This window comes from Berghia stephanieae, chromosome 15, assembly GCF_034508935.2.
Source record: "Berghia stephanieae isolate SIO BIC M18660-M18661 chromosome 15, UCSD_Bste_1.3, whole genome shotgun sequence".
NCBI lineage: Eukaryota > Metazoa > Mollusca > Gastropoda > Nudibranchia > Aeolidiidae > Berghia > Berghia stephanieae.
The window spans coordinates 4,801,879-4,813,668 of record NC_088374.1 but is presented as its reverse complement, the minus strand read 5'-3'; the positions used below and the strand labels follow the sequence as shown (position 1 = coordinate 4,813,668).

The 11,790-nt window shown below is 40.0% G+C and overlaps 1 protein-coding gene across 7 annotated transcripts in view; it reads left to right on the top strand.

Moving 5' to 3' along the window:
* LOC144960664 (alpha-mannosidase 2x-like) overlaps positions 1–11,790 on the top strand; it is a 74,314-nt gene that overhangs the window by 23,995 nt on the left and 38,529 nt on the right. For all 7 annotated transcript variants that reach the window (XR_013642911.1, XR_013642910.1, XM_078893942.1 and 4 more), the window contains exons 7-9: positions 2,374–2,545; positions 8,198–8,325; positions 9,742–9,915. Coding sequence is in view for 5 of the 7 variants with exons in the window: in XM_078893942.1 (XP_078750068.1) it covers positions 2,374–2,545; positions 8,198–8,325; positions 9,742–9,915 (474 nt within the window). In the remaining 2 variants the exon portion in view is untranslated. The remainder of the gene's footprint in view (positions 1–2,373; positions 2,546–8,197; positions 8,326–9,741; positions 9,916–11,790) is intronic.

Here is an 11,790-nt window from a genome sequence, read left to right as displayed (position 1 = left end):
CTCTCATATAACCTCAATTGTGTTGGAAGAGACCTAAAGCAACAAACAAACAAAAAAATTCCTCCGAGTGATGTCAGAAATTGCTGGGAGACACATTTTGGATTGCATCACAATAACTTTTAATGAAATTTAAATTTATAGGTTATTTTTGCATGGATGGTTCTTGATCTAAGCGCTGAAAAATTTCCTCCTTTTTAGTGACCAGTCATTCTCACCCCTGGTACTATTGTTGTTAGATTGCTTGTTTTTTTGTTTCAGCGGTCTCTCATATAACCTCAATTGTGTTGGAAGAGACCTAAAGCAACAAACAAACAAAACAAACAAACAAACAAACAGTCAGCCATTTGCAAATGGCTGTGTTAACCTGATATATCAACAAATTTTCGTTCAGTGTGACTAGAATAAGTCGGTAGAGACTTCTTATTAAATAGAACCGGGTTGAACTGCACTAGATTGTGCGTAAGTCAAAGTGATACAATGCTGCTATAAGCTGCGGCTATGTGGTCAAGTGGTATGGCACTCGTTTTCGGATCGGAAGGTCCTGGGTTCGTGCCTCGCGTTCGGCGCATAGTTGAGTCCTTGGAGAAGGCTCTTTACTCACCGTACTCAGGTGTAAAACGAGTACCTGGCCGTTAATAGCGTTGTCTTTGTCCAAAATAATGTAATATCGCCTAACAGGCGTCATGTCCCGTCCTACATACTACATGTTAAATGTTGCTGTTGGCCAGGGACCAGTTGTAAAGCGCTTTGAGCACGTTTAATGGATATTGCGCTATATAAAAGCTCAAGTTAAAGCTGTGGACTGTAAAAAGTAATAAACAAAAATGAATATAGCAGCTTCAAAGAAGAAGAAAAAAGGACAAAATACCAAACACGGAACGTTTTGGGCTCAAAACCCTTCTTCAGCCAACAGCAACAAAAAAAAACCCCAATAAAGTCATAAATACATTACTAAAAAATTCCAGATAGACGACAAGAGATAATTTGTAGGTCCTCTCTGTAGAAAAACCTTTCAGTAATCAGGTGTAAAATGAGAACCTGTTGGAAGAAAAAAAAATTGTGACATCATCTAACAGGTGTCGTGTCTCATTCTACATGTTTCTCTTAGTCAGGGACCTCTTGTAAAGCGCTTTGAGCACGAGTAATGGATATTGGGCTATATAATAAAAGTTCAATTTTTTGTTGTTGTTTATTTTCAAGGTTGACAATTTTCCGTATATTTACGGTATTCCATACGTATTTACAGTATTCCGTACGTATTTACAGTATTCCATACGTATTTACAGTATTCCATAAGTATTTACAGTATTCCATACGTATTTACAGTATTCCATACGTATTTACAGTATTCTGTACGTATTTACAGTATTCCATACGTATTTACAGTATTCCATACGTATTTACAGTATTCCATACGTATTTACAGTATTCCATACGTTATGAACTCATGGTATATTTTCCAATCACTTGCTAAACGAGAGAAAAAAAAAGTACACAATGTCTTTTGTCCTGGAGTTCAACACTCAGAAGAAGAAAAAAAATTGAGCTTTTATAGGTAGTTCGAAGATGACGTCACTCAGGTCTTTGTTATTGTTTTTTTGTCATCCACGTTTATGAGTAATGCTCACTGAATTGTATTAACCTGACTATAAACGTTCATGGATACACACAGATTTGTGTGTTGGTCCGTTATACTTCCGGGTGGCAATGTTATGAGCTTCTTAGCCAAGCGCATACTATCTATATACATATATAAATATGCTCAAAGTGCTTTACAAAGGGGTACCTGGCCAACAGCAACATTTTACATTTAGGACGGGACATAACGCCTGTTAGGCGATGTTACAACACTGTTAACAGTCAGGTACTTATTTTACACCTGAGTATGGTGAGAAAATGTGAGTAAAGAGTCTTCTCCAAGGACTCAACTATGCGCCGAGCGAGCGAGGCTAGAACCCAGGACCTTTCGATCCGAAAGCGAGTGTCATACCACTAGACCACATAGCCGCAGAAAGAGGTTGATCAATGTGTTCGCGTAAAAGTTCAGTAATTTTTTCCCCTTCTGAATACTCTTCAACAGCTTAGTAACTTAGTAACACTGCTCTAAACTATCGGAACAATGGCGGACGCCCATATGAAATATTTCTCCGGCGAGCATAAAGGGTATCCAGAGGAAAAAAAACCCCCATAAATTTGATCATGTTTTGACTTTTACACATTCTGATCACAAGGCATATGAAAAGTTCTAGTCAGCATGAAAAACAAAAAGTAATTATTTTCTTTGTTTAGAACCAAGATGGCCACCGTTGCCGGGTGGCGTGACATCAGACTACTGAATCCAATTGGCAACTCCGTATTTTTTCCTCCTTGCAGGCTGGGTGAAGACCTTTGAGAATTACTACCAGACGGAAACCAAGCACATCCTGGACAACATCGTACCCAAGTTGGAACAAGATCCCTCCTACAAATTCATGTTTTCCGAGATCTCCTATTTCTCCTGGTGGTGGAGTGAACAAAATCCTGACATCAAGAGCAGAGTCAAAAGGTTTGAGTCCTTCTGTTGTCCAAGTAATAAATAAATAACAATGTGAAATTGAATGTCAGCTTCGATTTAATATATATAATAAAATAATAATATATCTTTATTGTCCCCCAAAAAGTGGCAATTTGTCATTTGGTTACACATTTATAACAATACAATATTGACCTAGACACACTCACACAAGATGCACACTAGTAACATAGTAGTAACATATACGAAAACAGATAAAGTCGACGCTTCAGGTTTCTTCCCCTTTATAAAAGAGAACAGGATGAATGAAACACTACAGGCGAATCGTCTGTAATAAAATAATTTCCTGTATTCATCCCATAGGGGAAATTTGTCTCTAAAAAAATTTTTTTTTAAATTGAGCTTTTATATAGCGCAATATCCACTTAACGTTCTCAAAGTGTTTTACAATGGGTCCCTGGTCAACAGCAACATTTAACATGTAGGACGAGACATGACGCCTGTTAGGCGATATTACAATTTTTCGGACAAAGACAATGCTGTTAATGGCCAGGTACTCATTTTACACCTGAGTATGGTGAGAGAATGTGAGTAAAGAGTCTTTTCCAAGGACTCAACTATGCGTCAAGCGAGGCTCGAACCCAGGACCTTCTGATCCGAAAGCGAGTGTCATACCACTAGACCACATAGCCTCTAGGGTCTATTCCAAGGGAAGACTGGAATAACCCAGGCGTTAGCCGCAGTACAGTGCCGCAAATTGAGCTAGGGTGAGGTGACTTGCTCAAGGCCACATAGCGCAGTGGCGGATGATCGAACTCTGTACCTTTCGGATGTGAAGCAAAGACTGTTCCACTGAGCCACGCTGCCCCATAGTGTTTCATTCGTCCTGTTTTGTTGATAAAGGGGAAACCCAAAACGTCCATTTTATCTGTTTTCGTATATTAAATTGAAGCTTACATTCAATTTCACATTGTTATTTATTTCTTTCTTCGAGCTTCGAGCAACACCATTAACGTTCTGTTGTCCGAGACGAGTTTTTTTGTGCGACTATGTGGTCTAGTGGTATGACACTCGCTTTCGGATTGGAAGGTCCTGGGTTCGAGCCTCGCGCTCGGCGCATAGTTGAGTCCTTGGAAAAGGCTCTTTACTCACATTCTCTCACCGTACTCAGGTGTAAAATGAGTACCTGGCCGTTAACAGCGTTGTCTTCGTCCGAAAAATTGTAATATCGCCTGACAGGTGTCATTTCCCATCCTACATGTTAAATGTTGCTGTTGACCAGGGACCCCTTGTAAAGCGCTTTGAGCACAATTTAGTGGATATTGCGCTATATAAAAGCTCAATTTGTTTTTTGTTTTTTTTTAATAGTTTATTTTGTACTGTAGAGATGCCAACTATAATGATCTTTTTTCTAAAATGTCTGGAAGGGTGGGATCTATCAAATGATGTCAAAATGAGCTTTTATATAGCGCAATATCCACTAAACGTGCTCAAAGCGCTTTACAAGGGGTCCTAGGCCAACAGCAACATTTAACATGTAGGATGGGGACATGACGCCTGTAAGGTGATATTACAATTTTTTTTCGGACAGAGATAAAACTGTTAGCGGCCAGGTACTCATTATACACCTGAGTACGGCGAGAGAATGTGAGTAAAGAGCCTTCTCCAAGGACTCAACTATGCGTCGAGCGAGGCTCGAACCCAGGACATTCCGATCCGAAAGCGAGTGTCATACCACTAGACCACATAGCCGCACATGTACATTTTATCACATTTGTTTAATACTATCCAATCTGTGAGATCTTCCAAAGGTTGAATTTACAAACTAACAAGGGAGAGGCAGCAGAAGGAGAGCAAGAATGAGAAGAAGAGGAAGAGGAAGGTGAAGAAGAAGAAGAAGAAGAAGAAGAAGAAGGAGCTGAAGAAGGAGAGCAAGAATGAGAATAAGGAGAAGGAGGAGAAAAATAAGGAGAAGGAGATGAATGAGAAGAAGAAGAAGAATAAGGAGAGGAATGACAGGAGAGGAATGAGAAGGAGAAGGAGAAGGAGAGCAAGAATGAGAAGGAGAAGGAGAAGGAGGAGAGGAAGGAGAATGAGAAGAAGAAGGAGGAGGAGAGGAATGAGAAGGAGGAGGAGAGGAATGAGAAGGAGGAGGAGAGGAATGAGAAGGAGGAGGAGAAGAATAAGGAGGAGAGGAAGGAGAATGAGAAGAAGAAGGAGGAGGAGAGGAATAAGGAGATGGAGAAGAAGGAGAGGAAGAAGAAGAACGAGAAGAAGGAGAGCAAGAATGATAAGAAGAAGAAGAATAAGGAGGAGAGGAAGGAGAATGGGAAGAAGAAGAAGGAGGAGGAGGAGGAGAAGAAGAAGAAGAAGGAGAGCAAGAATGAGAAGAAGAAGAAGAAGAAAAAGGAGGAGGATGAGAAGATTAAAAGTAATTGGTACCTATACCCATTTATATTGTTGTTTCATTATGTCCGGCTATGTGGTCTAGTGGTATGACAACCGCTTTCGGATCGGAAGGTCCTGGGTTCGAGCCTCGCGTTCGGCGCATAGTTGAGTCCTTGGAAAAGACTCTTTACTCACATTTTCTCACCGTACTCAGGTGTAAAATGAGTACCTGGCTGTTAACAGCGTTGTCTTCGTCCGAAAAATTGTAATATCGCCTAACAGGCGGCACGCCCCGTCCTACATGTTAATTGTTGCTGTTGACCCATTGTAAAGCGCTTTGAGCACATTTTAGTGGATTTTGCGCTATATAAAAGCTCAATTTATTTGTATTATTTATGAATGATTTCATGGTATTGTGTGTTTTGTTATTGACTTACTTGACTTAAGGCCTTTCGCGTCCTAATCAACGGACTGGGACGCCTCAGCTGCTTCTCTAATCATCCGTGTCATTTCCTTCCACTGTTCATGGTCTTTTGCTGTGGATGCTAATTTCGTTAGGTCTTCCTTGTTATTGACTGTTTAAAACTAGAGATTGTTGTTTGTAGCAGTTTTACATGTAAAATTTTTCTGCTGCAATGTTGTGCGGCTATGTGGTCTAGTGGTATGACACTCACTTTTGGATCAGAAGGTCCTGGGTTTGAGCCTCGCTCTGCGCATAGTTGAGGCCTTTGAAAAGGCTCTTTACTCACATTCTCTCACCGTACTCAGGTGTAAAATGAGTACATGGTCGTTAACAGCGTTGTCTCTGACCGAAAAAAATTGTATTATCGCCTAACAGGCATCATGTCTAGTCCTACGTGTTAAGTGTTGCTGTTGACCAGGGACCCCTTGTAAAGCGCTTTGAGCACATTTAGTGGATATTGCGCTATATAAGAGCTCATTTTCTATGTTTATTTTTTAAAACTTGTCTGCTCCAATGTCATATATTTGGTCTTGTTTCTTTGTGTGGTTAGTGGTCTAGGGTATATGACACTTGCTTTCAGACCAGAATGTCTAGGGTTTTTCGTCCGTCCCGCTGTAGTAGTAGTATCGTTCGGCTACACTTCTATGTTCAAGGTATCAATCCAGGTTCTGAAGTCATCATCACATTTGTTGATGGTTTCAAATCCCCCTTCAAGTTTTGTCTGTGGGCAATCTAGTACGAGGTGGTTTGCATCTTGTGGTGCTTGGTTGCACTTTGGGCATGTTGGTGATTCTTGGAGCCCCCATTTGTGCATGTTAGCAGCTGTTCTTGTATGTTTTGACCGTAGTCTATTTGCAGCTACCCAGTATTTTCTTGGTTGATCCTGTAGACCTGGGAGACTTTTACAGGGATCTTCAATTAGTTCCCCTCCTGTTGGTTTATTCCTTTTCCATTCCTCAACCAGGCTTCTTGCGTGTTGTAGTTTTCTTTCTTTGATAGGTAGAAAGGTGAACGAGATTTTAGTCTTGCTGTGAGAGGTGCGTAATAGTCGAGTTTTTGGGAAAAGGCTCTTAACTCACATACTCTCTCCTTGTCTGGTGTCAATTGGGTAGGTGGCCATTAACAATCGAAAAAAAAACCCACACATTTTCTCACCATACTCAGGTGTAAAATGAGTATCTGACTGTTAACAGTGTTGTAACATCTCCTAACAGGTGTCATGTTTCGTCCTGCATATTATTATGTGTTGCTGTTGGCTTTGTACCCCTTGTAAAGCGCTTTGAGCATGTTTTGTCTATAAAAGGCTGGAGTTTGTTTTTTTTCGGTTTCTTTTGTTGATTGTTTTTATTTTATTCATTTATAATGATTATACGAGGGCTCTTTCATAATTAACCGAAAAATGCCTGTAAAATCCGCGTTTTTTATGCTATCAACAAAGTTCTTGCACATGTTCATACCTTGATTCGTCCTTCATTTCTCTAGGTAACAGCCAAGTCTGTCGACACACTTCTGCCAACGCCGTACCATGGAATAGATACCCTCTCGGAAGAAATTTCCGTCAAGGTTTTGTAGCCATTTCCGCACATGGTCAACAAGCTCTTCATCGACATCAAAGCGCTTTCCTGCCAGCTCACGTTTCAGTGGCCCAAAGAGGTGATAATCAGATGGTGCGAGGTCTGGACTGTGTGGTGGGTGTGGCAAAATCTCCCATCCATATTTTTCTAGCCAACCTTGCGTCACTCGTGCTGTGTGGGGTGTAGCGTTGTCGTGTTGCAAAATGACTCCGTTGGTCAACTGCCCTGGTCGCTTTCTGCGAATGGCCTCCCTAAGCTTGTCAAGAGTTTGGCAGTACCTTGCAACATTGATTGTTTCTCCAGGTTGTAAGGTTTCGAACAGAATAACACCACGACTGTCCCAGAAAACAGTTCCCATTATTTTCTTTGCTGACCGCATGACTTTGAATTTTTTCGCGACAGGTGAGGATGGATGTTTCCATGTCATCGAATCTTGCTTTGTTTCTGGGGTGCAATGGTGCAACCAAGTCTCATCACCGGTGACTATGCTGTCAAGAAAAGTTACATCGTACCCTAGAAAGTCTCCGCCGGCGTTGGCAGTATGCCCGTGAACCCTGCGTGAGCTCTTGCTTCTTCTCAAAAATTCCCTGCAGATGTCCAATCTTTGTTCTTTATGATTGTCTCTCAATTGCTTAGGAACCCATCTTGCGCTGACTTTTCTGTAGCCAAGTTCATCAAATACAATTCTATGGGCAGAAGCTTCCGAAATTTCAAGACTGCTTGCGATTTCATGAAGTTTCAACCTCCTGTCTTTAGGAATAAGCTCATCAACTCGCTTCACACTGTCTTCTGACGTCGCAGTTATCGAACGCCCTCTCCCTTCCCTGCCTGTCAAGTCGGAATGGCCGGCTTCAAACAAATTACACCAGTGATAGACTTGTGTACGGCTTATAACATGCTCACCATATACACTCTGAAGTTCTTTATGAATTTCGGTAGGATTCAGACTTTTGGCGTTCAAAAAACGTATGACAGCTCTGATTTCCTCCTTTGACCAAGTTTCAAGGTGGGCCGCCATCTTTAAAATCGTCTAGAAATTCATTGTGCAAAATGATGCACTTCATAATTTCTGGGAATATCCGTAAGGAAATAAGGAATATCATGTCGTTTACAGAATTAAAAAATCTCCACTGGTTGCTGAGCAATGGGCATTTTTCGGTTATTTCTGAAAGAGCCCTCGTATTTAATTTCATTTTTTCAAGCTTGATTTTGTATTTTAGTGGGTTTTGTTTTTGTTTTTTTCTTCTTCTCTCTGTCCAGACTGCTAGCCAGTGGTCAGTTTGAAATATCGACTGGAGGGTGGGTGATGACGGATGAGGCCAATGCCCACTACTTTGCCATGTTGGATCAGCTGATTGAGGGGCATCAGTGGCTGAATAGTACATTGGGTGGGTGTTTGTGGATGTCTGTGTGTGTGTGGGTGTGTGGGTGTTTGTCTGGGGGTGTTTGTGTGTGTGTGGATATTTGTGTTTGTCTGGGGGTGTTTGTGTGTGTGTGGATATTTGTGTTTGTCTGGGGGTGTTTGTGTGTATGTGGATGTTTGTGTTTGTCTGGGGGTGTTTGTGTGTATGTGGATGTTTGTGTTTGTCTGGGGGTGTTTGTGTGTGTGTGTGTGTGTATGTGGATATGTGTGTTTGTCTGCGGGTGTTTGTGTTTGTCTGGGGGTGTTTGTGTGTGTGGATGTTTGTGTTTGTCTGGGGGTGTTTGTGTGTGTGTGTGTGTGTGGATGTTTGTGTTTGTCTGGGGGTGTTTGTGTGTGTGTGTGTGGATGCCTGTCTGGGTGTTTATGTGTGTGGATGTTTGTGTTTGTCTGGGGGTGTTTGTGTGTGTGTGTGTGGATGCCTGTCTGGGTGTTTATGTGTGTGGATGTTTGTTTTTGTCTGGGGGTGTTTTTGTGTGTGTGTGTGGATGTCTGTCTTGGTGTGTGTGTGTGTGTGGATGCCTGTCTTGGTGTGTGTGTGTGTGGATGTCTGTCTGGATGTGAATGTGGGTGTTTGTCTGTGGGTGTGTGTGTGGATGTCTGGGTGTGGGTGTTTGTGAAAGTTTGTGTATGTGTGGGTGGATGTCTCAGTGAATCTGAATGTTACTGGAAGTCGACTTAATTCTGAGTATTTGTATTCCAGAGTGGGGAGAGAGTTGTTGAGTGTGACAGCAGCCATTGTTGATGTTTGGCCTGAAGAATTTTGATAATTTTCTCTTGAACGTTTCCAAATCTGTTGAGTTCACACAGGGTTCAGGAAGACCTTTCCAACATTTTTTGGTGTGATTTCAATTGTAAATCTACTTTCTTTTTAACTGTCCCATTTTCATACATGCCGAATCTTACGAATTTTTCGTAATTTTACAAATTTTAGACAAATTTCATGGCAAATACTAAATTTTATGGAAAATTATGAATTTTTAATTCTTAGTAATACTTAATAATAATAATTATAATGACAAGAACAAGAAGAACAACAACAACTACTACTACTACAACTACTATAATAATTATAATGATAAGAAGAAGAAGAACAACTACTACTACTATTACTACTATAATAATGATAATAATAATAATATTGTGGTTGTTCGTACACAATTTCAGAAATTACGAATTTCCTTGTCAAATTACTAAAAATTGACATAAAAACTACTCAATTTGAAGTTTTCAATTTGGCATGTCTGCATTTATTTCGGTTTACTGGCACAGAGATGACCTAAATGTGTCGCAAGCACTGTAAAACCCTTAAAAAAACTATAAACTAAAACTAAGTTTGTCAGTGTGTTCATCCGTTGATCATTTATAACCTTTGACCTTCCAGGATTCAAACCCAAGTCTGGCTGGTCCATCGACCCATTCGGCTACTCCTCCACCATGCCGTACCTGCTCAAAAGGTCGGAGTTCAAATCCATGCTCATCCAACGTGTCCACTACTCCATCAAAAAACACCTGGCCAAGGAAAGGAATTTGGAGTTTATGTGGCGGCAACATTGGGGTGAGGCATTCTTCGATTATACGTCTTGGATTACTTTACTTCCTTCTTTCCTTCCTTCCTTCCTTCCTTCCTTCCTTCCTTCCTTATTTACTTATTTACTTACTTACTTGGAGTTTATGTGGAGGCAACATTGGGGTGAGGCATTCTTTGTTTATACATCTAGAGTTACTTTACTTCCTTCCTTCCTTCCTTATGTGGTGGTAACATTGGGGTGAGGCATTCTTTGTTTATACATCTAGGGTTACTTTACTTCCTTCCTTCCTTCCTTCCTTCCTTCCTTCCTTCCTTCCTTCCTTATGTGGTGGTAACATTGGGGTGAGGTATTCTTTGTTTATACATCTAGGGTTACTTTACTTCCTTCCTTCCTTCCTTCCTTCCTTCCTTATGTGGCGGTAACATTGGGGTGAGGTATTCTTTGTTTATACATCTAGGGTTACTTTACTTCCTTCCTTCCTTCCTTCCTTCCTTATGTGGCGGTAACATTGGGGTGAGGCATTCTTTGTTTATACATCGAGGGTTACTTTACTTCCTTCCTTCCTTCCTTCCTTCCTTCCTTCCTTCCTTCCTTCCTTCCTTCCTTATGTGGTGGTAACATTGGGGTGAGGTATTCTTTGTTTATACATCTAGGGTTACTTTACTTCCTTCCTTCCTTCCTTCCTTATGTGGTGGCAACATTGGGGTGAGGCATTCTTTGATTATTCGTCTTGGGTTACTTTACTTCCTTCTTTCCTTCCTTTTTTACTTATTTACTTACTTACTTATTTACCTGCCTACTTCCTTACTTCCTTCTTTCCTTCCTTTTTTACTTATTTACTTACTTACTTATTTACCTGCCTACTTCCTTACTTCCTTCCTTCCTTCCTTTTTTACTTATTTACTTACTTACTTACTTATTTACCTGCCTACTTCCTTACTTCCTTCCTTCCTTCCTTTTTTACTTATTTACTTACTTACTTATTTACCTGCCTACTTCCTTACTTCCTTCCTTCCTTCCTTATTTATTTATTTACTTACTTACTTACATCCTTCTTTCCTTCCTTACTTACTTACTAACCTACTTACATATTTACTTACTTACTTATTTACCTGCCTACTTCCTTACTTCCTTACTTCCTTTTTTACTCACTTACTTACTTACTTACTTAAATACTTACTTACTTACTAAACTACTTACTTATTTACTTACTTACTTACTTATTTACCTGCCTACTTCCTTACTTCCTTACTTCCTTTTTTCCTTCCTTCCTTTCTTCCTTCCTTATTTACTTACTTACTTACTTACTTACTTACTTACTTACTTACTAACCTACTTACATACTTCTTTCCTTCCTTCGTTCCTAATTACATACTTACTTACTAACCTACTTACTTATTTACTTACTTACTTACTTTCTAACCTACATACTTACTTACTTACCTACTTACTTACTTACTTACTTACTTACATACTTACTTACATACTTACTTACTTACATACTTCCTTACTTACTTACTTACTTACTTACTTAATCACTCACTCACTCACTCTCTTACTTACTCACTAACCTTCTTACTTACTTACTTACTTACTTACTTACTTACTTACTTACTTACTTACTTACTTACATACTTACATACTTACTTACTTACTTACATACTTACTTACTTACTTACTTACTTACTTACTTACTTCTTCTTCTTCTTCTTCGTCTTGTGGAAACCTCCAATATTGTCGAGGATCACTCCACAGTTTGTAGTGTTTTACATTTTAAACTTGCTAAAACTCTGCTTATAATACTAAATCCACATAGATTAAAAATTCACGTTGTGAACTCCAGCAATCGCGTGAAGGCATGTTGGCAACCGTTTTCAGCCACTTCAGCTGGGAGGCTATTC